This window comes from Sinocyclocheilus rhinocerous, unplaced genomic scaffold (assembly GCF_001515625.1).
Source record: "Sinocyclocheilus rhinocerous isolate Xijiao unplaced genomic scaffold, SAMN03320098_v1.1 scaffold1156, whole genome shotgun sequence".
NCBI classification, from domain to species: Eukaryota; Metazoa; Chordata; class Actinopteri; order Cypriniformes; family Cyprinidae; genus Sinocyclocheilus; species Sinocyclocheilus rhinocerous.
Genome location: NW_015630041.1, coordinates 190,569 through 218,378, shown reverse-complemented (window position 1 = coordinate 218,378; position 27,810 = coordinate 190,569). Strand labels below are relative to the sequence as shown.

At 38.1% G+C, this 27,810-nt stretch overlaps 1 protein-coding gene across 1 annotated transcript in view; it reads right to left on the bottom strand.

Moving 5' to 3' along the window:
* The window catches only part of LOC107739862 (O-acetyl-ADP-ribose deacetylase MACROD2-like), a 253,846-nt gene that overhangs the window by 163,614 nt on the left and 62,422 nt on the right, over window positions 1-27,810 (bottom strand). Inside the window, exon 2 of the mRNA XM_016552077.1 lies at window positions 25,199-25,320. Within this exon, the coding sequence (XP_016407563.1) occupies window positions 25,199-25,225 (27 nt within the window). The 5' untranslated portion in view covers window positions 25,226-25,320. The remainder of the gene's footprint in view (window positions 1-25,198; window positions 25,321-27,810) is intronic.

Below are 27,810 nucleotides of genomic sequence, written 5' to 3'. Positions count from 1 at the left end.
CTACGGCTAAAATTAGCGCTTCCTCCATTTTTGAATTTCTGTACAGAGAGGTCACGCAGTGACGTATCGATCTTCTGCTGGTCACACATCTTCACGTGATGCGAATTCGCAGGTCAGAGTTCACCAAACTTGAACTTTGGAACGCAGCGAAATGTGAAATTTTTCGCATGAGCTTGCGTTTCCGGTTTGACGCATTCGCATGCGCATGAATGGAAGTCAATGGAACGAAAAGTGCAGTGTGACCGCCCATTTACTTTGATAGCCCCAGTACCACACAAGTCCATGCAATAACCTGAATGAACGAATGAATGAACGAACGAACGAATGAATGAACAAATTAATGAATGAGTGAGTTAAAAAAAAAAAGTGGGCAATACCGTGAACAAACTTTCTAAAACATGCTTTTGGCCTTTCAGCAAATGAAAAACACACAATAAAAGACTGACATAGTATTACTACTTACTCTACTTAAAATACAACAGGAAGAAAATACACTAGCGAAATCTCTCTAGCTTTCCAGAAATGCACAAGAACAAACATCTTGGGTGAGACATTTCAACTGAAACAACGCGTGTTGTGGAGGAACAAAGAGACCGAAAGCAGTTCTCGCAAGTGCACCAAAACGTCACTTGAATTCTGTCCACTGCCTGATTTTTATAGTTCAAGCTCCAGTGTGTTGTCAGCAGCGGCCCCCTTTAAAAAAATGCATCATACTGATTGCTTTGTTTGTGCCGACGGATGAAGGCTGGTCTGCCCGGCTCTGCAGCATGTTTATCAGCAGGGCCCTGGAGACGACACTTCACCCTGACAGGCAGAATAATAGAAGCGATTCTCCTCTATCCGCCGCACAATCTCCCTCTCATTACAAAACGTCCAGATCAATTCCTTTAAAGCCCTGAACTTTACATTGATTAAGATCTTTACTTTGACACATAGCTAATGGTCTTATTAAATGTTTTATTGTATTTATCATGAGAGCTATGACATTATAAATTGAGGATGGCATTCGAATCAGGGGTTTAAAAGGGAACTATTAAAATGGGAATTGAGAAGAAAAGAATGGTGTGAGAAAATTGTGAAATGACTATATGACATGTATCTGCACATACAGCAGCTACTGTAGAGTATAAAAGTGCAGCTTACACTCAGACACAGCAATACCTCACTCTTATGAGGACTTAGTTTCAATTTGCAGAGATAAAATATTGTATAATGCAAACTGGCAATGTGAAAATACAATAAATAAATACCAAATCAATATTAAAATAAGCAAATGTTTTGGGTATCAAGCAGTATTCTCATATACATTTTTTTAATTTATTTTTTTATTAAGGAATATGATATCAACCTCTGAAATTGTGTTGACCAGCCTACTGAGGACTGATGTCCAGTGTCTCTTTGAAGTCTTTTACCAGTTATGCAATTTTCTGGATAGACCAGAGATTAAAACACCACACCATTTTCCTAAAAGAGTTGACATCATACAAGTGTTTTTATTCCACATCCCAAAAGGATTATTGGATGAAGACGAAGAGTGAAACTTACGGTAATTGTACATTTCAGAAAAAGGAATCTTCATTAAATCTGCAGCCATTTCTTTCAGATGTAACCCAATTTTAAGCATTAAATAAGAAAGAAAGGCTTCTTTTCAACCGACATTTTGGCCCATTCCGTCTTTAAATGGACATTTCTTGCATATATTATCATGTAGAGGACAAGAGGCCATCCTTTCTGTGTTCCTTGTCTTGGTTTCTCTCCTGTGCTCTGCTCCCAGTGTAAAACAGCTAATTAAACATTTTCTCCTTTCAAGACATCCTTCAGGAGTTCAAAAGCCACATATCAAAGGACGGTTCAAAGGAAATGCAGAGTCAAAAAAGCAAAAGGTGCCAAAATGTTCTACATTTTAAGAAGAAGAAAAAGTGACTGCCGGTTCAGTGCTGTTTCATTAGCATAAGCTGTGAGGGATGTGAATGTCCAACAAATAAAGATGGAATGTTATTTCTCTCAGTGAAATATGCACTTTTCTTTCTGCACAGACATATTCTAAGTGCTATAAATGAGCTTTTTTAGTCTGTGGGTTTGTCCTAATGATTTTAAATTATGAAACGACTTGAGGAGCGACACTAAGGTGTCTGAACCTCTCCTAACATTTCCTGCCTTCATTTCAAGCTGCTCTATAATTGATTCTTGCGGTTCCCGGCATTTTAAAGGCATACTAATGACTGCAAAAAAAAAAAACTGTTGTCCTTGACTAATGGGGGTAGCCATGGAATTAAACGGTGAAATTGGTCTCTCTTCTTTTTCCACCTTTGACTTTGACTGTATTCATATTTTACCAATCTGAGCAGTTGATTATAACATGAGGGGGAAAAAAGATTCATATGCCTAATATCCGATGTCTGGTTAATTACACTTACAACAGGAGGGGGCATTTCATTACATCTAATCTGTGGTCACAAAACCAGACTGGAAGCGCATGATATAAATTATAATATACAAGAACAGATGATGTTTGCTCTGGCGGGTGGGACCGTGGGAGGTTAGTGGGGCGATGCGAAATCAGGAACAGGACACTGGCATAAAGGTCACTGATATTGTGGCGCTCTGGGAGAAATGGCTGGCCGGCATCTGGGGTGTATTTTTAGATGAACGTCCAGTGCTAAAGGAGGACACAGGATTGCTGTCATTGGGGAGTGTTACTCAGGTGCAGAGTCTAATTGTTCCAGCTCTACAGCATCTCTGTGATGCATTCTGGGAAAGCATGTGAGCAGAGAGTCATTTTGAATTTATGAAACAAAACGAATTAACTTTGTTTTATCTATGTTATTTTGTTCAATATATAATTTATTATTCAACCACCTACTAATCAAACTCATTATGGACCAAACTATGTGTTATTGCTACCTGAACATGTTTATTGATACTGTCTTAGGTTGAGAATCACATGCACTGATTTGGCTGTCGGAGACCATTATATATCCAGGAGATGACATTAGCTATTCTGTCTGTGACTTTCCAGCCAAAAACTTCACAGACTCCACTCTTATAATTTCACATCTAATTAACGTATCTGCAGCGGAGAGATTTTAATATCAGATTTTACTCTGACTCCAAACATTCTTGAGGGTATTCATTAGATGGTGTTCTTTGCACTTAAGAAGGGTTATAAAGGCCATTTTAATTGATCTTTAAAATCTGGAAAAAGGGATTTGAATTCCGGCTTAAGAGTTGCTGTGAATGGTGAGAGATATGTAGAATATCAGTACTTTGCAAATTAACAATTAACTACGATGCATCTGTATTCACTTTTTTTTTTTTCACTTTGAACTACAGACCATGGTACATTTTTTTAAAATTATAGAATGGATCCAATTTCTTTGAATGCTTATGTTTTTCTTGATACACAAGCAGCTACGTTCCACAAGCCTAATGGAAAGGTAATTATGAACATAATTGTTTTAGTGCTATTTTCACTATTACATAAATTTAATGGCAACCAGAATTTGACCATGTAATTCTCATAAAATGTAAAAAGGCATCAAAACACCATGCAGTGTTATTATTGGTAATAAATGCAACATATAATGCAATCATTTATTTATTTATAAATAAATGAATGAATACATGCATACATAAATGTATATTTTCTGTGCATATATGTATTAAAACTAAACAAACTTAACTAATATTTTATATATTATATAAAATAATTAATTCAACTACCCTATCCCCAATCCCTTAATTCAATTATGTAAACCATTTACTCAGCACATTCTATTTAAGTTGCCAGCTGGGATCAGACAAATCACCTTCTATCAAAATATCAATATATTTCAATACACTGAGTATGTTATATCATTTACATGCTGTACTAAGCCTAAAATGGCAGAAACTTAATAATAATGCTAGTGAAAATCACTATCACAGGTTTCTACAGATAAGAACAATCTGGAACGGTGTTGTCCAGTTGCTCTTTCCATCGAGTAAAGGAAAAAAAGGGCACATGCAAGTGCATGGCGTAGTGTATACAATTAACTTCAGAGCAGTATCTTTACCTCTGAACAAACAGGCTTTTTCCAACATGTCAGCCCACCCTGACCGAAAGCGCCTTTGGGAGTGTGGTGTGTTCGAACAGAAGTGCAGCACATATAGTCTGTGGGAAGATCCACATGATGTGGTTGGCTCTCTCCCACTATGTAAGCACATAAATCTGCTTGTGCCCTGGAGGTAGGAACCGGCAGCACTAATTGACTGTAGAAAGATTAGGGGTCAGGGCCCCAGTAATATTAACATTAATAAACTTGATCCCTCAAATGAAAGCAATCAGCCGAGGGGGTAGTAAGGTCCCTTTCTGCAGCACCGTGACCCGGTCAGATTACTCTTAGATCCCTGAAAACAGATGCATGTGTGTAGAAGCATGCCTGTTAGACGCTAAACACAATTGCTGAGTGAAATATTCGTTAACTAAGTGTTTTTAATAAAAGCAACAAGACAAAAAACTGTCTATCATGACAATAATGAACTATTTTTAATTAAAATATACACTGCATTGCAAAAGAGAGGTCAGTAAGATTTAAAGAAACAAACTAATCAGCAAGAACACATTAAATTGATCAAAAGTGAAAGTAAAGACATTTATAATGTAACAAAAACAATGATATTTTAAATAAATGTTATCTTAAAAAAAATTCATTTTTTTTTTTTACAGTTTCCACAAAAATAAATAAATAAATAAAATAAAAATTAATCAGCAACTGTTTTCAACAATGATAATAATAAGAAATGTTTCTTGAGCAGCAAATTATCACATTAGAATGATTTGTTCGAGTGACACTGTAGACTGGAGCAATAACTGCTGAAAATTCAGCTTTGACATCACAGCAATAAATTATATTTTAAAATATATGAAATTAGAAAAGTTATTTTAAATAGTAATAATGTTTCACAATATTATTGATTTTACTGTATTTTTATAGTAAATGCAGCCTTGGTGAGCAAAAAACTCTTCTTTCAATAAATAAATAACAAAAAAACTAAAATCTTACTGACTGCAAACTTTTGAATTGTAGTGTACAACTTGTGAAGAAATAATGCAAGACACATTTTTAAGAAAAATAGTCAAAATAATGTAAATGCAGTAGTGAAATAATATTTTTAATTTTAAATAAATTTTAATTTTGCACTTTTTGTCAACTAAAATTTTATTAAAATGAATGAATAGGGCATGAAAAAAATATTGATTTAATTTGATTTTGTACCTACAGTACTTGTGAACCTAAGGTCTTGGGATTTGAATATAATGAAAGGTAAGAGTACTGTGACCTCAGCTCAGAGAAGTTGCATCCAATATCTCAATCAGCTGCGGTGGGTATTCAAATGTTTTACAACAAAGCATCACTAGAAAAGATCTTCAGCAAGGACGAAGCAGAAATGAACAGGACACACATTAGCCCACCCTGTGGGTAGCCGTGGGGCACTTCTACAGAGGCACTGCCACTTTGATCCCAAAGCCCCACTGCTGCCAGGCCCAGAAGAGCCAGATTAGGCAGCCGAAACGACACAAAGCACGCCTGCTCACTTTGTTCGCCCTGGCTCAGTAAAATGACACAGAATGCCATGGCGCCCCAAAAAAGAGAACCTCCTCTGAGGTTTCCACTTCTTTTGAGGCAAACTCAGCGTTGTAAAAAGGGGAGATCAAAGGACAGCGCAAGTCACTGATAACTATAGCATATAATGACCCACTTCGAGAATGACACTTTTGTTGCTACAGCGCCGGGACCCTTCGCTATTAGTCATGCTGTTGCCTCATTTTCATATGACCTTTCTTAGATTATGTTCTCTTTTTTTTTCTCTCCAACACATTAATTTCACTAAGACGACTTTAGAGTAATGATGGCAGAAATATGGTCACAATATTCTAAAGAACTTTGAAGTTTTTTCAAGCCAAAGGTTGCTCATTTGGAGTGATTGCTAATTGATTACTCTGAACTTTCCATGCCAAATAAGGCTGTGTCTGTGGACTACTATGGGAGAACACTGAGAAATGTAGTTCACTCGTTTGTCATTCACTGAAACGGAAAGTGGAAATTAGTATGTCCGTTCATAAGGAAAGGTACATCTAACCCTGTGATTGAGACCATTCTTAAAGTGGAGACTTCTCCCACAAGTCTCTGAGTCTTGAGTAACAACAACTGCCACAGAAAGATCAAAGCTGTTTTCACAGTCTTTCTCTTCCCCTCTGACAGTATTATTTGGCAAGCTGTGAATGGGAATAAATGTGTGAGAACCATGAACTCTCTACCTTCCACTCTGCCCCATTCTTCCTTCTTTTACAACACAATCATGAAGGGAGGCTTTTCTAAGCAAAATTCTCAATGCTTCAATTAATAATAATAATAATAATAATAATAAGTCAAATGTGCAACTAAATACAATGCCATTTACTTCAATGAAGCATAGACTGTAACAAAGACATATTATTGTCTTAATCAATCCAGTACAGCACTGTTATAATTAAACATGCTCAAATATGTTCGAATTATGATTCAGAAGATCAAACTGCAGAATGAGGCCAAACATGGGCTCACAATCCTTTATTACTGACTGAGCCTGTTAAACCACAGAAACGTGGCGTGTTTGAGCTTTTGCACTTTTAGGATGAATTGTGTGAATTAAATGCCGCATATGCAGCATTGTTTTAGGTCATTTATACCTAAACCGATATCAAAATGTTCAAATTATAAATCAAAAGATCAGACTGATAAACCACATGAAAATTATATTCTATGTCAGGTATGCCAATCAGGAAATGTGGGTGGAGCTTTAAAAAGGAGGAGGGACATGGGGAAAGAATGACAATATAAAAACTTAGGTTGACAGACACAGAACTTGATTAAACAATGCATTTAATATCTGTGAGTAGTGTGGGATCAGTGAATCAGCAGAACACGTTATAAAGTGGTAGGACAAAGTATAGTAGACAGTATACAGGAAGTACTGTATATAGCGGAAAGACAAAATTTCAGACAAAATAAAAAGACTAAAGAGAGAGAGCAACAATTAAAAGCAATATTATAGAATCACTTAAAAGCAGATATAGGAAGTAGCATATTCAAAGTGAATGAATTGTTGAATTGAATAAAAAAAACTGAATAAACTAGGCATCTTGCTCGTGAACAAGACTATATTTTTCATTCAGGTTGGTTGTAAGTCAATCTTGCTTACAACAATAACAAATCACTGAACAAATCTGAACCAATCTTTTTGTCACTGAGTCACTGAAATGATTTACACTTGATTCATCATTTGTCATCAGCTTGAGCTTTTTATTCATAAACTGAACAGGCAGTCTGAGCATTTGATTCATCATTTGAACATTCAGTTATATTTTTAATTATGACAACGCCGTACTGGAATGATTATAAAAATGAAATATCAAACCCAATTTCATTTCAGTTCTGTTATGCTACCCCATTATGAGGAAAATTGATGCATTTGATTTATCACTTGATTTTAGTCAGAAAAAAGCCCACATTTCATCTTCTGTATTAAAATTCAAAATGCAAAAAAAGTGGATCTGCATTTAAAAACTACTGGCTATCCTGTATTTTGTTCTGATGAAGTAAAGTAAAGGAAATAAAACAGGTGTTGTGGTGAAAGAAAAATAAAGGATGAAAAAAAGAGGCAAAGGAGAGAGAAAAGAAGGAGGGGTCTTGCCAGTCCGCATGCAATGCTGTGCAGGCCGGCCCCTGGCAGTGGTCATCATTAAAGTGCTTAATAGACCGTGTCAGGTCCACAACAGCTGACAGCCGACGGGTCCAGCGCTAAGTTTCCAGGGAGTGAGGGTCACCTTCAGGGGAGGAAGTGCTTTATCAGACCCTAAGGCCAGCCTTGCATCACACGCTCCTTCACCCTGCCCAGGTGCTCAGGATGGATGTCCAACTGGCAGTCAGGTGGAACTGCAGAGCCCGACCTCCACGCCATCAAAAATAGCCAAAAAACCATTAAGCAGGAAAGTGATGCAATTTCCCTACAAAAACGCTTGAACCTGCCAAGCATCACTTTCAAAAGACTCCAAAAGAACACATTCCTTTCAAAGCTTCTTTTGTATTTGATTTCTGTCATTTGCTCTTCAGGTGAAAAGTAGCTTGCCTCTTGAGGAAGCATTGATTGGAAACGAGGTACAAACGATACGGCTTGTAGAAAGAAGTTACTGTATTTAACTTACTAACATATTTAAAGCTTGCTTGCAAAATGAAGCCAATCATTTTGCAAGGGTCAAAATCATATATCACTGACTGTTAGCCCACAGAAACAGTTTGTTTGAGCTTTTGCTCTCAAGCCGCCGTCATAAGCCTCACTGTTGTGTGTGGAGTATCTGTTTTCAGTGTGAATTGTGTGAATTAAATGCCTCGTAGCAATATGTGTGCGGCGTGGGAGAGGCGCGCGCCACGGAGAGACAGGTATTCCATAACTGCTCAGAAACTGGTGCTCTGCTGCCAAAACAAATTTTGCTTCAGATGACTTTTGCCTGGAGGACAGATTAAGCTTTTGTCAACATCTGTGAAATATCTATGAGTATTAAATATCCATGAGTGAAGACGAATAAAAACAGTAGCTTCAGGAAGCGTGAACCCTGCCTGAATCTTACGACAAAGCTGACTGTCTTATAGCTGGTTATCAAGCCTATTCCCCTCTGAGAAACATAATTATATACCTTCCTTACTCCAATGCATTTTAAATCATCTTGCATGGCCGATCCATGATTGGCTAGGGCTCCCAGAGTATAGCCTTGTTGCACTTCCAGAGAGGCAGGGAAGTGCCCTGAGCAGTCTCGGAGGACACGGTTTATCTGGGTCTGGACACAGGTGCGTCTCCAAATGAGAAACACTGAAGAGGGAATAAGCTCCCGGACAAGACCCCAAAACGCAGAAACAGGGGAATGTGATTCAAGGTCGGCCGTGGTAAGCAGCAGCTCGGCACCGCTGATTGATTGGGTATGCAAGAAGCATCTGGCACACAGGAAACAGGAAGGTGACTGGGGGAATCACCAGGTGGTTCCGATGAATTATAGTCACTTTGCCCAGCGCCTTCCCTGTCTCCCAGCCTACATACGTACTGTTACAGAGTGGCATTGTCAAGCCGTTGATACCTCGTGGATAACGAGAGATTTGCGTGAGAAGGCCAAATGCGCATGTGGCGCTTATGACAACATTTCTGACAAACATCTTTTGTTTTTCATTCATTGCAACACAAAGACCCTAGGACCGGATGTCTTTAAAATGTCATACTAAAAAAAAAAAACCTTAGAACCTTTATATAGATGATCGTCATGAATATTGATGATGCATTAATTAACATCCAAATTTAGCCATTCAATTTTCAATTACAGCTCGGACGTAGCTAGTGTGAAACTTCAGTGATTTAATTACATTTCACAAGAATGAACGTGATGGATTGTGTCAAGTTAAGGCCGATAATAATCTCACATTTACAAAACTATAGAAAGCCAAAGCGACTGGGTCATAAGCACTTGGAAAAGTCTACAAGGAAAAAAAAAACCATCAGGGAAATCTAATCAGACCACCATCCGAGAGTTGCACAGTTCGGGGCCATTTTAAGACAATAAGAGGGGACTTTCGGCCAGGCACCCACACGCTTCCCACTGAGTCCCTAATCAGCTCTGCTCTGCTGGAGCGAGACCTCAGAGAGCACAGCATACGGAGAGGGACAGGAAAAGCATCACCCCTATCGCTTTGTATATCTCATGCCTCACTAGTCCATAATCAGTTATGTATAATGATGGTTTGCAAAACACATCAAAATAGGAAACTGTGTAAGACAGTGTGGGTTAACTAAAAAAACAATAATATAGAAAGCAAACACGGAAGACTGTTACCAGCAGTCGTGAAGGTTGTAATTCATATTGGAGTAAATATAGAATATATTACTAAAGCATTCTGTTCAATGGATGTTCCTTCTACCACGGGCACTTTTGGCCCATAGGGAGGAATAGTTCACCCAAAAAATGAAAAATTCTGTCATCATTTACTCATGTCTCATGTCATTTCAAACATGCATGAGTTTCTTTTCACTGTGGAACGTAAAAGAAGATATTGTGAAGAACTGAAAGTCAGTTCATGAAAAAAGTAAGTCAGTTTTGGAATAAAAGAACCATTTTAACTGTCCCTTTAATAAACCCTGTCAAAACACAAGTTTCATACTGATTTACTTCATTTTGTCTAAAAAAACAAAAACAAAGCAAAACTTTTTTTTTCTTGCTAAGCACGCATTTCATGTATCCTAAATAACACATTTACACTCTTTTAAAGGGGTCATATGATGTTGCTAAAAAAGCAATTAGATTCAGAACACCAATAAAACCCATTACAAACGAGCCATTTGTTGCATCCAGTGAGGATATAATTACGGATTATAATGACTTATACTGTCTTTTTACGCGTTGCGTTGCATCGCGCCGCGTAAACATAAAACCATGTCTGCATTTGTGATCGGAGATACAAACAAGCCTACTCTACACTGCTCAAAACTCGCGTTTGAATCACAAGGCCAAAGTAGTTTAGCTTTCACAACGAAACACACGGCGGGCTAAAGTGAGCGGAGGCCGGCTTGAGTGAGCGGATTCAACAAAGGAGCGGCCGGTGGCCTTGCGACAACCACATGTGACGACCCCAGGCTGGACTCTGCTTCGTCCACTGTGAAACCGATCCGGCGATCCACAGCGCGAAGTTGATGTATTTCCTCAGCGACCAGCACGGATCAGATATATATATATATTAATAGAGGGCTATCAACATTTCTCACAATCTCAAAATGACAATTTCTCTTTCCGCTTATTCAGTACATTAGCTTCAGCACCAAGGTTACTACATTTAAATTACAAATAAATACATAAATTAAAAGCAGCAAAACTGAGGGCAAATCAACACCTAGCTTTCTGAATGCACTTGCCTCAGCCTCATTAGGTAAGGAAAGCATAAATGGTGTATCCCAGAAAGCCATGTGACACCACAGACACTGACTCAATTGCACGCAGAGAACGGCCTGCAACGTTCAGCTCATTTATTACAAGCAGTACATGAAGTAAGACCTCTCAACGATGCCTGTATGTCTCTCTCTGCAAGACTTCCTGGCCACATTTATAAGCTAATATAACCATTGTGACATTTGATGGTTTTACGCTTCATAGATCACAGGTTTTACTATAGAAAATGTCACGGATGTCTCTATGCTGTGATCTGCACATACTAGAAACTCAACACGGAAAATGACCTTCCCTTTGAAGAGGGAACATTGTACATTGTGTTTTGTGTACTCAGATGTTTTGTGTACACTGTAAACCCAAACAGTACTACTAACTTATAAAGATTAAGAACACTGCAATTAAAGTCTGTTAAATCGTTAATGCAGCTTATAACAATTAAATTTTCTGAACGAGGAATTTAGTTTTATTTTTGTGTGGCTCAACAGTTTTGAGTAAACTCTTCTATTTAAATTATTATTTTTAAGTTTACGGAGTGACAAAGTGACGTCACCTCGTTGCTCTAACCGACGTTCAGAAGAATCCATTCAACATGGCGGATAATCGCAAGCGACCGGAGCAAACTTAATGAAACAATTTGTAAGTAAATCAAAACATCTGTGACAATTTCTTATTTGCTTTTTGAGTGTTGTAAGAATATCATGATAAAGGAATGTTTTCATTTTTGGGAAAAGCTGTTTTTACACAGCGCTATAAAGCGCAGCATTTCCCTAACGTTAGTATAAGCAAAAACAAATTTAAGCTTTTTAGTTGGACTTAATTGTTCTTTATAATTAATGTTAACTTCAAAAATTTGAGTTGCTTAATTAAATTTTTTTAAGGTAATAGGTGTCCACAAAAATTGAGTATTCTGAACTTATCGGGTTTTACAGTGTACTTGTGTACTTACTAATTAGAAACAATTATGCAAAAAATTTATTCTGTGTGAACAGACAAGAGTAATGTGAATCCTCACTTCAAGGTGTGCTTAAAAAGGACCAAACAACGTACAGGAGACATTTACATTTACAATATCAGGTCACCGTCTGACAGCGAGACGAATGGTTAACCTGTCAAACTACACCAAGAACTCATCAGCAGGGAACTAGATGACAGATTAATGGAAATGTGCCATATAATTTTTAATTACCTCTAAAGAGCAGGAGCACGGATTCACTTCAAGGGCTGTCAGTCTGTTAATGAGCACAGAGCCAAAAACGACCAATATCTATAATCTCGGATCTATTCTGAGCTCAATGTCACATATTATAATCTCATTACATGCTAAATAACTGGTACACTGCTCACCATTTTATGAGTGAGCTATGGTGATAGAGGACATAAATATAACATTACAACCATCTTAGAGGCCAGATCAACCTAAAAAAAAGAAAGACAGGCACTCTCGAGTGGTCACAATTTTTACAATGACTTCATCTGTGATTCGCATACAGTCCAAAAGTGGCTATGTTGGTCATGCCTCTCTCTTTCGCTGAACATCCTGACCTCTGCTGTAGCTCTCAAGTCAAACACAGTGCTGTTTGATGCATCAAGCTGGTTTTGACGTCAGCGGCAGACATGTGAGAGACAGTGATTTATTTATTTGTAGAAAACACATTTAGTTAAATACTGTTATATATCACTATGTTTTCAATTGAGTTATAAATTAAAATGAGGGTGTTGTTGAATCCTATCTCACTATTTCAAATAAATGCTGTTGTTTTGAATGTTCTAAGTTTTAAAGAAAAAAAAACCTTTCTTTAAATATTGTTGTCTGCTGAATCATGTAGTCTGAAAAATATAGAATTTAAAAGATGCTGACAAGAGACCCCTTTAACAGAGTTTTATAGTTTTTGTTTGTATATTTTCATGAGGGTAGGCTTGATTGTAGTTTAAATACTAGTCTGAACTATTGCAAATAATGCATAGCTTGTAACTTGCCATAGAGTTTCAAAGTAGCTTCCCCAATACTGCATGAGTCATATAGAGCACTTTTACAACACATTTATGGTGCTTTTTGGAGCTTGACAGCCTATTCTTCAAAAATGTCCCTTTGTGTCCCACAGAGCAAAGAAAGTCATACAGGATTGAAATAACGTGAGGGCGAGCAAATAACCAAAGAACTTTCATTTTTAGGCAACCTTTTCCTTTGCCACATTAAACTTGAAGAAAACTAATCCCTATGCATGACCAGTGAAAACCAAGTTAAAGCTATGAAATCTATTCTATGAATACACAAGCGATATATGAGGATGGATTGTGGTGCCTCTCTTGGTATTCATGGTTGTATATAGGGCTGATCTACCTTCATCTTCTGCATTAGGGTTCGCCGCGTCTCTCATAAATGCGGCTGAGATGTAACAAGGTTCCCTCATGAATGTGAGAGCAGACCTTGTTTTGTGCCTGACTGAAGCTGCTAGACAATCAATGGTGTGCAGGCATAGTGAAGACCTAATCGTTAGAAGTGACCTTGAGAGATGGTAATGCCACTAAACCTGGTGATGTGCTGGGATGGCGGGTGTGATTAAAGAATTACGGGTGTAAACATCACTTCAAAATGAAAGCGTTCAGTCTCTCTGTCTGGAGAGAAAAAGCAGTAAACACAAAAGTAGCACTGCTGTCTATGGGAGAATTGACAATCATGAACAAATACAAGCTGTGTGTACAGAGTTAACATTAACCATACATGTATCATTTGCAGAAAGTCTGTATATATTATGTGCAGATCCAATTTAAATAAAATAATTTTGTTTGGTTTCAAAGAAGGCTTTGTTTTCAATACACAAAAGCTACAGTACATACAGCAAGGCACCGAGATATGAGAGATCCTCCTGCCTCTTGCAGAGAAAAGAAAAATCCTGCACTATTTAAAATTAGATATAAAAATGATATCAATATTGACATTATTTTTGGAAATGTGTTGAACATGCTGCAAGCGGAAAAGAAGCGTCAATGCTAAGTAATCTAGCCATATGGCAAATTTCTGTTTTTATTTGTATTTTTTCCATGCGATGCTCAAATTCGTTGAGATAACCTATCAAGGGAAAACTGTTGAGGGGTAAATATCAGTTACATGATAAAAACCTTGTAACGTGATTAAACCTAATTTGGTACATCATTGCTCAACCAAAAAAAAAAAAAGCTGAGGTACTTTATCGCTCCTGTGTCTCTCAAACACTGAACAAAGACCAGGTTATTTCTCCCCTCTGCAAAACTCCAAGACCCCATTCTTCTGTCCACATTTCTGTCAACACTACCGAAAATGGCAGCAAGCCATAGAAATCACTCAGCACACCTGTCAGCATTACCCTCCAGAAAATAATTTGCTCAAAACTATAACAAGCAGTTATAATTAGCTGGGGGTTATTAAATATGTCCAACACTGGATATCTGGACTACAAAGGAAATCTAATAAGATGTGCCGGTGCATTTTTCCCCTCCTTTCTCTGAGTCAGCGGCTGTCGTAGGCATAAATTAATGTGCATATGGAGAGCGATGTCACAGGATGTGAGGCAACCACTGAGGCCTTTAGCAGCTCTGCGGGAAAGCAATCTGTGTGAGTCTGGAGGTGCAAATATACCACGGACACCTGTTTTCATACACAAAGTGCTAGCGTGGATGACACTCACAGGTAGAAAGTTCACAGGTGTGTCGACAACGATAATCAACCTTTAAATGGACACTACCAGTTAAAAGTTTAGAGACATGCTTATTCTTCGTTATTATAACAAATAATGAGCACATTTAGAATAATAGTTAAGTCATCAAATTTTACTATATATATATATGATCATTTTAACCCCTAATATATATATATGACAGATCAGAACAATCATTCATTTACTAATTGAACATTTAATTTACATGAAATCGTCAAATTGCTACTCCATAGCAATCGCATACAACAAACAAAAACACAGAATAATTAGAACAATTATTAACGCGCAATAAATAACAGAGTGTCATATCTATACACATTTTTCCCAGAACGTTCTTGCGACCCGGCATCAACTCTTCCACGGACCGGTACTGGGTCGCGACCCGGTGGTTGGGGACCTCTGCTTTAAAATACAGATACGAGCAAAACGTTATTCAACTCCATTGAAAAAGTATGAAAAACAGGAAGCCATTAATTTCATGTACAGGATCAAGCAAGTACTAAAGCTTTTATTTGTTGGTGTGAGTTAATTGGCTGCTTTTTCCTTCATTACTTGTCGAGCAGTTGTCTGATGCAGTGATGGTGTAGTGTTCCATGTCACGCCCTGCAACTTTAATTAAATGCGTTATAAAGAACGCACAGATTCGTAGGCCCCATTACGGTTGATTCAATAATAATTAAAATATCCATCTGCGAGCATTAAATTGAAAATGCCCCCATGCGTAGCTGCACAACGTCTCTAATGAATGAAACATGCTCCTCTCTCACCAGGGCTCTGATAAATAATGATCCCTCCCTCTTTCAAGACAGGGTTCCTTAGGGTTTTATACTCTGTGGTTGTGCATTTCAATGGCAGTCAGTTCAGAAGCCTGGTGGTGCACACAAAAAATCTTCAGTCTTAGATCGCCTATTTTGACATGCTCACTGAAAGCCAGTTAATTGCATTTATGATGAATGTCAGCCTCAGTTGAAGTTTTTGAACCCATTTTGGGTTGCAGTCCTGAAGCATCACTTTTGATACAATGGCCTACATGTGCGAGAGATAAAGACAGGTTTAAATGTTTAGTTAAAAATCTTATTACTGGATTATATGGAACAAATTATTTAATTTTAAATTAAATTAATTAATTTGACCCCATTGTGCAAAGTCACAATGGGGTAAAATTGTGTAATGTGACAAGCAAAAATCTTAAAGGATACTATAATTTAAAAGGAAAATAAAGAAACAAACAAAAATAAAAATCTACATGCTTTATTTCCCCCACTATGCCCCTTCATCAGCCTTGATTAGACCGCTGGAGTAAAATGTCACATTTTACATACCTCCATATTTCAGGCCAACACCAAGCCTGACTACGGCTCCTGGATAGTTGGGGTGAAATGTCAAGGGATGCACCGATTCCTCCGTGCCCCACTTTGCAATTTCATAAATTCGTCACTTTCAGTGCAAGGGTGACTATGGAATTTACAGATGAACTCTTCATGAATACGTGCGAGGCAACCCGAACGCCACAGCCCTAATTGGAGCTAATTGGCTTACTGTTGGCTGTGTTTCTGGATCAGATAAATAGCAAAGACAACACTAAGTGACACCGTGACCTTTTTAAAGCTTCACTCTAATTAACCTTTTAGATGCATGCAGGTGTTTTTATGTAGGGCAGAGGGAACAAACTTGGCCACAGAAGTCTGGAGGGGGGCATTTTGCGCTCCAACACTGACTCCGGTGGAGAGCACGGCGTCACCATTACAGCTGCTCGGGAAAGCGTGGATATTAAAACCATAAACACGAGAGCGTTCTGAGATAAAAAGGTCCTGCAGCAGAGTAATTTTACATCATCATTCAAATCTGCTGCTCATTACCAAAGCTCTCATCTTCACGCATATGGCTTATGGGAAACAAAGCGGCAGGCTGTGCCTCATGCGCTCCCGATTAAGTTTACCGCAATGTAGTGAGCAGTGTGAGCAAAATAATGAAATTAAAAAAGTTATAATTTCGTTTATCATAGCTCATCGCACGGTTCAATATCCCAGCATGCGTGAGCAAAAGAAAACGCCAGAGTGTTCCAGTAAAGGAGCATTAAAATTCGATCAGCGGACACGGAAGAAAAAAACACAGACTTTATATGGATCTACCCATAAACCCTTCAATACTGTCAAGCTTTTATTGCGTTTTGCTTAGCGGTCTTACGAGCTGCCCGCACACACCCACAATAAAAGCTTTATGCCACTCGCAGCTATTCCAGAAACAAAGCCGGTGCCACTTATGTACAGTGACAATAATTTATGAGCAAAAGGGGGGAAAGGGCTCGAGAGAAAGTCGCTGTGCGATCCGTTAAGCACATAAATGTACATTAATTAATCACTCGGGGAGCTGAATCCCTGAAAGCGAAAGCGAATGGGGTGGTGGTTTTACATGTGAACATTTAAATGCATAAATAATGAAGCGGCACAATGGTTTTAAGTGCTGTGATAAAACTCTTTAGGGGTCCATTCCTGCATTTGTATACATTTATAATATAGTTTTCATGAGATTTCTGTTGCTGTTTGTTACAATAAGCTGGAACATGACTGGACATGTTCATGCAATAAAACATCACCACAGGCACTGAGGTACAATGCGGAGTAAAATCAATCAGTTCAATTATTAATTACCTCATGCATTGCACAGGGTTATTAATTATGCATGCCCCTCGAAATGCATCGATTAAACACCATGTAAATGAGATGGTGTCAGAAATTGCTCCCAAACAGTGAAGGTGATAATACTGCGATTGATTCTCTATCCTCAGACGATTGCATCAAAGAATTAGCTCTCTTATCGCGGTGCACTCATTCAAGAGTGTAATAGCCTTGATCCAGTCACACTGCATTAGAATTCAGCCTTTGAGTTAAATGAAGGAGTGACCAGTCATCACCTGTGATCGCTTTAGCATTAGCCCCATAATGTGGTCGGCCCACCGTTTAGCAGTGCCGGTTTAAAGTGATCATCCAAAAATTAAAATTCTGTCATTGTTTACTCACCCTCGTGTCATTCCATGTCAAAAAGACATTTTGAAAAATATCTGCAATGAAAGTCAGTGAGGTCTAATGTTGTTTTGGACCCCACTGACTTTCATATGGACAAAAACAGTTAAACAGCTAATTGTTTATCAAGACATTTATCAAAAGTCATACAAGTTTGGAACAACATAATGGTGAGTAAATGATGACAGAATTCCTTTAAGATTAAACAAAGCCTTTTTTTCTCCGGGACAATGTGTAAAGTCTCTCTTGACCCTAAATACATAAGAAAATAAGCTGAGGGGTTCCCATCTCCCACCTATGTTCTCTTTTCATGGACAACACAAGCATAATGCTACATTAAATGAAATGGTCACACCTCCAATGTGGGATTGGAGGCCAAAAAATCACATCTTAAAACACAGAGCCAATGGAAACTTTGAAACTATCTAAATCTGGACATTCAATCTCACCGCACAACACCATCAATCACTCATTCTGCTGGGCTTTCAGTATTTCAATCAACAATTTGTGGTTTCGAGACAATCTAAAAGTAAGCGAGTGCTATGATTACACATCTGTCTAGGAGAAGAGAGGCCGCTAAATGCTGCCTGGTTCTTTATCCCTTACGAAATGATAGTAGACCGCCCAGGAGTTTGTTTAATGCATATTTACCAAAATATCTCAATGATGTAGCACTGCGGAAAGTACCTACTCATGGTTCCCTGTGGATTTAGAACCTGGAGGAGGTTCGCTACTCATGGGACTATTAGCGGTGCAACAAAGACGTCTGAGGTATATCGGATATTCATAATGGGCCAAATGTAAGGGGAAAAACCCTCATTGTTTTGTATCTCACTTATTTCCCAGAAATTTTCATAACAGACCATTTTAGTATGGTGGTTTTGTTCTTTAAAGAAAAATAAGAGGGTTGGAAATTTAATAACTCACATAAATGTCATATAATGACCAAAAACAGACAAAAGAATCAATGCAAAATGAGACGATGATGATGTTTTGGGTAAACATAGTTATTTCTCTTTGTAAAAGGTCAGGACCGGAGGGTATGTTTGAGTTTTGAGTGTGAGTTTGGGGAAAAACGATTCGCCTTGGAGTGGGGAATGGCTACCAGATGGCATTGTCCTCACTGTGACTGGCTGTTTTTACAGGAGGGGAATGAAAATAGGCTGGCATGGCTAATGAAGACAAGAGACCTATCCACCTAAAGTTGCTTCAGGCATTCAATAAGCCCGTATGGAGATGAGCTGCTCTCTGAGGGGTCGACTGTTGAATTGCTATACATGCAAATATATGCACAACTACCTTTGCTACAATTCAATGTATATAAAAAAAGAGAGAACACACACTACATGAAAAGATCCCAATATCCAGGTCTCAAACAGATTTGGCAAATTTTGGCACATAAAACACCAAGATGGGGGGTAAATAAATTCAAGATTTACATAAATAATATTATAAATAATAATTATTTTAAATACTAATTCGTTTATTTTTTTATAATAATAATAATAATTATTGTTATGAGTAAAGTCACAACTTTTTTGATAAAAAAATTATTTTACTTTTTTTTTATTGTAAAGCAGTTTTTACTTTATTTTGATCAAATAAATGCAGCCTTGGTGAGCATAAGAGCCTTTATTCAAAAAAATGTAAAACCTTACCAACCCCAAACTTTTAAACTTTTTTTTTCATTCTTCCATCAGTGATTAAGGTGCTTCAGACTTTAAAAAAAAATCTGACAATTAACACCCTGCTTAATCACAAAGTGTGAATGCTTTATCAGCAACACTGTCTGCTATGTGGTTCTATTCTCTTTCTGTTCTTCACAACTGTTATAACGTCTTCTCTCATTAACAATGTTACAAAAAACCTCTACTGCTTTCCCAAGCTCTCACTGTCCCAAAATACCCCAGCAAGTGTCGTGCATTTAATGTCTCTTGGCCCTCATACATATTGACAGAGCACTAGAGCAAGACTCCTCCCATCCAGGCCGTTCAGACAGTTTTATTATCTTGACTGATTTTGCAATCTGTACTCACCCGTCCCCTTCATTTTACCACAGCACCGCCCATATGAGCAACTACCGCAAACAGTGCACATAAGCAGAGGCCTCTGCGGCGGCATTTTTTTTTTTTTCTAGCCAGCCGATCGAGACAAGGGCCAGTGTAAATTATCGGTTCTCAGCGTCGTAGTGCATTTTGTGGCTTCATGGGTGCATGGTAAATGCACTTCGCCAGAACCACAGTTCCCACTATTCCCCATGCTGGCGTTCTGGAGTGCGGTTAGCTCTGCTGATGTCCTCAGACCAGGCCGCGGACACACGTGGCTCCAACGGGGCTCCAGGGGAACGTGACAGATTGCTCACTCGGTCGCAAAAACGAGCCGAGCACAGGAGTGGGAGTGAGTATCTGGGTTTCACATGGGAGCCGTGTGACCGGATATGCTGGCTTTTAATCACATTCTCTCACAGACACACACCAGCTCACTCCTCTTAAAACACAAAAGTAGAATAATAAGAGATCTGCATTCTATATAGGTATGGTTTGAGTCTGGTTTGATGAAGTTAGTAAATCAAAAAGAACTGAAATTCAAAGAAATTCATTAGTAATTTTGGTAACACTTTATTTTAAAGGTGGGGTAAGCGATTTTCCAAAAACGCTTTGGAAAACTGATTCGGGCCGAGTAGCAAAACAAACTTGTAGCCAATCAGCAGTAAGGGGCGTGTCTACTCATGATGTGGAGGAGAGAGCATTCAGTGCACAGGACGGACATTAGCCGAGCCGAGCGTCAGAAAGATAGAGATGGCGGATAAAAAAAACAAAAGAGGAAAACGTCTGCGGAACAAAAGAAGGCTTAAGGCAAGAAGTAGGACCCGTGTATCGGATCAGCTTTCCAGCGCTGGAGAGAATTCAAGGAGCGGAGGCCTGCGATCGGATGCCGAGGTTGCTTTGTTTCTTCTCGATAGGTGAGTAACACCGTGTCTGTGCCGCAACAGCTAAAGTCTGTCTAGTACACTGGACGCGACAAAGCGACCGTTAAAAATCATTTGAAATTTTTGTCAATACGTCATAAATAAAATGCGGCAGCAGTTTTCTGTCAGGGATCTGTCGTGTCGTGTCATGCCGCATCCAGTGTAGACCATTGGTAGTTCACTGAAACAAAATAAGTTATGTTGAAATACTAAAATTAAAACTGAAAAAAAAAATAATAATAATAAAAATGACAAAACCACATAAAATAACTAAAACTTATAATTTAAAATGAAAACTTAAAATATAATAATAAAATCTAATTCAAAATATTAATAAATACTATACAAATAATGCTAAAGTAATAGATCAATAACACAGAAATGTTTAAGTTAAAATCAAACTCATCTTTGCTCTCAAACCCTCACTTCGGTTTTCTCAGGATCTTTCCCAGCATTAATGTGGAACAGAGCAGAAACGGCAACACCCGACAGAGATGAAGAGTGAGAGTCCTCCATCTCTTGCTCCTGGTCCAAGAAGCGCTAAACTGCATTCTGGAGGTTAAGCATCTTGGCTGTGAGAGCTTGTCATTTCTGAAGATGAAGCTCATCCTTTATTCAGCTTCACGGAGCAAACACAGGTGCCATGCTAAACTAATGTGCCCTAAGTTATCTCTTCCAGTAAAACATTATTCATCCCAATCTGCAGGAGTGTTTGTTGGCAAGCGACAAGCTCATCACTGCTTACCTTCTAACCTTTGCTGTAGATAACACACCTGTCTAAAGATATTCAAGGTGATAATGGTATAAATGATAAGAATAATGACAAAGAAAACAAAAGCAAGGCATTTTAATTGCAAGGCCAGCATATGGTGCTCAGAAACAAAACATTACTACTGTAAAACTGAAAAATAAATAAATAAATAAACAAATAACAAATTAATTTATGTATTAAAAATAAATGTAATTAATTAAAACAAAAGAATAATAATAACTTTTTTAATTAAAAGTAATTCATTTAATAAAAAAGAAATCACTACTTCTACTACTACTAATAATAATAACAGTAGAGTTTCACTGTAATTCACAAAAAAAAATGTTAAGATTCTTTTTGCAGTTAACTCATGTTTGCAGTGCACTCATGTAACCATACAATTTCAGCTATGCTTTCAGGAACGGGGGGGGCAAGGAAGCGAGGGTCCTCATACAAACATTTCAGCACTGGATTCCTCCTGTCTAAAAATATGTTCACGGGTCCCTATCGCTTGACATAATCAAGGGGAATTTGTCTGCGCATCACATGTGGGCCGCAGCACATGTTCAGATCTCTCTCTGCCTCAGGGGCTGTCTTTGGGCTCTCAAGAGCAAGGATTAGCTCAAGAGCTCATCCAATTCCCATCTTTTGTTGCACATGTTTTTTTGTTTTTTTTTCTGAACAGTTTTTCAATTTTTTTCCCCATGTGTCAAATCCCCTTGCCATTCTATGGCATCCCACTAGGCAAACTGTTCCTTTTCTAGAAACATCCACTACTCTGCTTTTCTAAGTTACAGATTCTCCAATTAGTTTAGCACTAATCTACCAGGCAAGTGGTCTGGAACCTCTGCTATAAATCAGCCGCTGACATAGACCATAAAAACGGGGGAAATTTCATAATTTCACTGTATGCGACTAATGCTAAATGTGAGCATACACTAAAAAAGCACTCGAGCATGACTGCTAGCAAAACTCATCGTACAGACATCAGTCAATCAAAAACGGGCTGCAGCGTTTTCTCCGAAGGTCCGCAATAATCTATAACAGCTGTCTAAACGTCCCACTGAACCGGACTTGCATTAAGAGTACAACCAGAGCATGTTTCACGTCAATATGTGAATTATTGAATAAATAAATATAGAAGGGAAGCTAAATACATGTGTGGAATGTGCATGTAAGAAAGCGGGTACTGTAACAGCACTGCTTAGGGAAAGAATAGAGCGAATATAGAGCGAAGGATACACGGCCCCTTTCCTGGCTTCTCCTGTTCTACCTAATGAGGCCTGTAAGAATCTCTGGGCTAAGTTTTGGAAGTAAATATATATCCCAAATCCCCCAGACTCATTCATGACCTTCTACGTGGGCTGCAGCAGTGAAGGTCTGTGTACGCCATAAGATAAAACCGAGTAAACAGAATCGCTAATTAGCATTTAACTCCCAGTCACTCGTGGCAGGCATGTGCATTTCTCACAGCCAGAAGCAAATTTCTGCAAACTTAACCACGCGATTCCAACCTTGTAATGATGATGACGCCAGAACTCTCCATCCTTACGATGAGATTAAAGTGGTTCATCAAGTGCCGAAGTTAGCGATTTGTCCCGCAAAGACGGTCTCATCATGGCTAATTGTGAGAGATCCTCTCAGGGGCCTCTGCTGGTCTGGATGGAGGAGCTGATTGGTCTGTCTCGCACATGGCTCCTCTGGTTGTGGCCACCATGGATTAAAGCAGATCCATAACTCATGCGCACCAGATGGTGGAATAGGGTCAGCAGCTGGAACAGCGCACGATCAGACTCCACGTCTTCCCGGTTCAAAGCTGCTGGTCTTTGGCCAGCTTCATTAAAGCCTGAGGTTGTCTGATAATTTACAGAGCTGAGAAAGAATCTGAATATAGTTGCAATATGGAAAATATGAGCCATATCCATTCCAGCTGTTTCAATGGCTATAAGACATTCAGTATGCATGGTTCTTTAAAAGCTAGCAAGCAAACTAATGCCTTTGTTATGACTTAGTAAGAATAAAAAAATCCATTTCATTCCATGACTTACTGGAAAATGTTTTGCCAGTTAGTTGCAATAATTGACCCTGACACTTAACTATACATGAAAAAGCTGATCAAACTCAGTAATTACAGTCAAAATTAGGGCTGGGCGATTAGGGCTATTGCCATATAATTTTCCTTGATAAAACGATAACAAGAGTTTGATAAATGTCCGATATAATGTTTATGCGGCAAAAGCATAACGAGACTGCGCTACTCATTTGAATCACGCTATGAAACCACGAAACACTGTGCGCAACGATACAGTCAGAAGGCTTTTCAATCTACAAATCGCCATCATTTACCATGGATTTACTGTAGTAACACTAACTGCACCATGATATTGTGGCAGAAATGTGGGATATTCATAAAAAAATTTATTACAGTATTAATGTAGACATGTATTAACTGCACTAAAGAAGTAATGGAATATAATTACAGTATTTTTTGTGATTAAGCCATAGCGTTAATGCTAGGGACTGGCCTGTTTGAACACACCTGTAAAGCACTACATATAAAGCATTATATTTGAGATCAATCACACACCACACTATGAAAACACTCTTTCTGTAACAACACACTGAAACGTCTAAAACATGGACAATGGATAACTAAATGGATTGCTAAAGCATACAAAATACACAAAATACTGTAGTACAATTGTGTACTCAAGAATGTTTGAATATTTGGTTTAATTTTGCATTCTCTCAACAATCAAAATGCTATTTTCAATTACTAAGATTATGCCTTCTCAGTTTTAGAGTAAAGCTGACTAAAATTAAAAATCACAATGAAATGGAAGTAGTGATAGATCTTTGCAATGTGTAATGGACTATTGATAAAGAAAAAGTACAACAGGGACTTGATGCTAAGCATTGGTTGGTGATTGAATGAAAGCAGATCAGATGAATGTGGGCTTGAGGTAGATTGTAAGAAAGAGATGGGGTTTATGCAGACTAAATTATTGGCATTAGTCATCAAAGAGTATTCTGTCATTTCACCAGAAGTTCGAGTTATGACATTGATATAAGAAAAAAAAAAAAAAGATAAAAGAAATTACGATGCCAAATGAATGTAAAAATAAAACGAAACATGCATGAATGAATCATTCATAAGAAGATCAGTAACATGCATTTAGAAAATAAATGAATTTCTTTTTACATTCCATTTCATCATGTAATTTTCTGCAATGAATATGAAATGATGAAATATTTACTAAATTTAAGGAATATTTTCATCAAAAGACAAAGACTTGTGTCTAAAACAAAACAAATCATGTAAAAATTCCCCAAGTGTGAATTACGTTCAACATCTGGCTTTAGATCTGCTTCATGTTACAAAATGTGAGAATTAATGCTGCAACAACAAGAGCAACTGTTATTCACTGAGGGGGGCACGACAGCACAACCACTAAAGCTCATGTGGAAACCAACAGAAAATGTTGCCTGTTTGTCTCTTTATCTGAAATTTTTCCTCAGGCCCTGCTGAAAGGAGCGGCATGGGTTGAGTTGCAACCATCCAACGATCGACAACAAATGTGCAGACAAGGGAGTGTGTCTTACAGCAACACCACCATTGTGCAATCATCTTCAAAACTGTTATTTTGCCGACTTCAAGATTTCAAAACACAGTCTTGAAAGCATCAACTGAGTCACAGAGCTGCCTGTCTGAAGTGGACTGTTTCTAAAGTCTGTCTTAAAGGCTTTTATACTCACCACAGATCTCAAAGTATTGTCCTTCATCAGCTTGAGGGAGCATTTGTAGCATGATTCGAGGTCATCTCTTTGGAACTGGCCCACATTTCCTCTGGCGATTGGGCCGACAGTATGGATCACATCTGGAAAAAGAAAAAAGCAGAGCAGTTTAAGTCTGTACAATGTCAAAAACTTAAAGCTCTCTCTGTATAATTCGTAATGTAAATATGTGCCACTGTAGATAACATGGATTTTCAATTAAAACTCTGACACTGCTTAACACCAGGACAAATCCCACATGACAAACAACAAAACAAAGCTTCCTGTCAGATCTTCAAAGGCAAGTCATACAAGAGAATGACAAATAGAACTGCTGAGGATCATGGGAACGTACCCGCACATTCCCAATTCTACTGGGTACAAAACAGCTTCTTTTTCTGCAACGTTATCACACTACAAAAACAAGAGTCAACCAACAATGGAACAAAGGGGCTGATTTGAACAAGTAAAAAAAAACTGCCCAAAGTCAAGTACATTTATTCAGTTAATGAAATGGAAGAGCAGATAGAAAATCAATTACTCCATCCTTTTATCCTATCTATTCATACATTCATATCGGCTCGTAGCTGCCCTCCTGCTGCCTGTGCATAGTAATGTGTTGGTTGTCAGTCAGCGTGAGGCTGGTCTGAGGCGAGAAAGCTGAGGGAATTCAATCATTGCAGTGATGACAGGGGAGTTAAGGAAGCTGCACATGAGTCTGAGAGAGAAATAATGTAGCCCTTCCTGTCTGACTCCTCCAGGCCCTGGAATGTGGGTGGCAGTGGGCAATTAATAACAATAAACAGGTTGAATTTCTAGGCCTGTTCACGCTGCCATTGTGGCCCTCACTTCTTTTACAGTCAGCATTTTACAGCAGACAACCAACAATACAGCTTTACAGAGAGCTCTTTATTATTATCTGTGCATTTCAGATGTTACCAGCATTTCTAAAGTTGAAAACCGGGTGAATTTTTTTAAGGTGTTACCACAAGGATATTTTGTCAGCTGCTTGGTTTCTATTCCTGCTGCGTCACACTGAGTAGCCCCACTTATACCGAGATCTGATTGGTCCAAACTATGCTGCACATAACTATATATTAAACACCAAGTATGTTCAGATTGGCTATTATTGTTCCACATAGCACATCATTCTCACTTTCAGTGAGCAGACAAATTAACTGACGTCTAATAACAAATAAACTAAGTAGTTTATCACTTCATTATCTTAAGTGGGAAATCATTAAAGTGCACGTGAATGTAACCGTACATCATAAAAATACAATTAAAAAAACACATTTGGTAAATTCCAGAATTCTGTGTTCTCTATAAACATCTGTGGTTGAAATCACAAATTACTTGCAGAGGAACATCCTACAAGATGCATATCTGAGCATGTTCAGTAAGTACCTGCTGTCATAATAGTCTGATCTTTTTTCTTAGCTTACAAACATGCAAATGGACAAGGACGAAAGAGCCTGAAATATCCTGCTAATTCAGACCTAATCTAAATATAAACGTGCTGGCACAATAACTAATTTCTAATGACAAATTAGAGAAAACAGAGAAATCATCTGAGTAGTGTACTTTTCAAATACATTTCAATCGGAAAGTTTAAAGTGGTAGTTAAATTGTAAAGACAGAGAGAATGAAGGAATGAACAGTCCGTCGGTCGATAGATTGACAAATTAGACGATAGACAGATTTGATGGCTCTTGAGGGAGTATTTGTAGCATGATTCAAGGTCAACTCTGTGGGATAGATAGATAGACAGACAGACAGATAGATAGACGATTAGACATGATTTTCTATCTATTGTTTATTGTAACATCATGTCTTTTGTACACAGTTAACATAACCAAAGATCAGCTGTTAATGCTGTCATGGTGAATGTACAGAGACTGTCACAAGTATAAATTGCCCTTTGCCGCACACATCTGTTCAGCTAAAGTCTGTGTACAGAAAGGATCGGGAACGAGGAGCGTGTTTGCATTATTCAGGCAAAGATTTCTATCTTTAGTGGTTCGCCAAATGAGAGCTGGGAGTGTGAGGAGGGAGTGTGAGTGCTTTTCTCATTACATAATTCTGTTCTTTATGAATAAAAACTCAGTTAATTATTGATGTGTTCTCACCAGTTGTTTTTCAATCCACCAATGACAAGCTGCCTTTCAGGGTATACACAGACAGACACATTTCAATAGTTTCTCTCTCTCTCTCTTAAAATAGGACATCTCTAAAGAAGACATAATGCAGACTAGGGATGCACCGATACCACTTTTTCCAGTACTCGCCCGATACCAATACTTTTATTTTTGGTACTTGCCGATACAGAGTACCGATACCAATATTTTTATTGCATTTGTAAATTTTTTAAATATTGGGTACAGAAACCAAAAGAGTATGTATAATGTTAGTTGGTTAACTTAATTGATCAAATAGATACAGTCAAACCAAAATGTAAAATATAACAAGAACTCAGAGTTAAACTGTGTCAGAACAAATTTAGCTTGATAATGTTAGATAACTTTGATAGAAAGGTATGTAATGGATTACAGTCAACCAAAAATTATTCAGACAGTATGACAGTATTTACACAA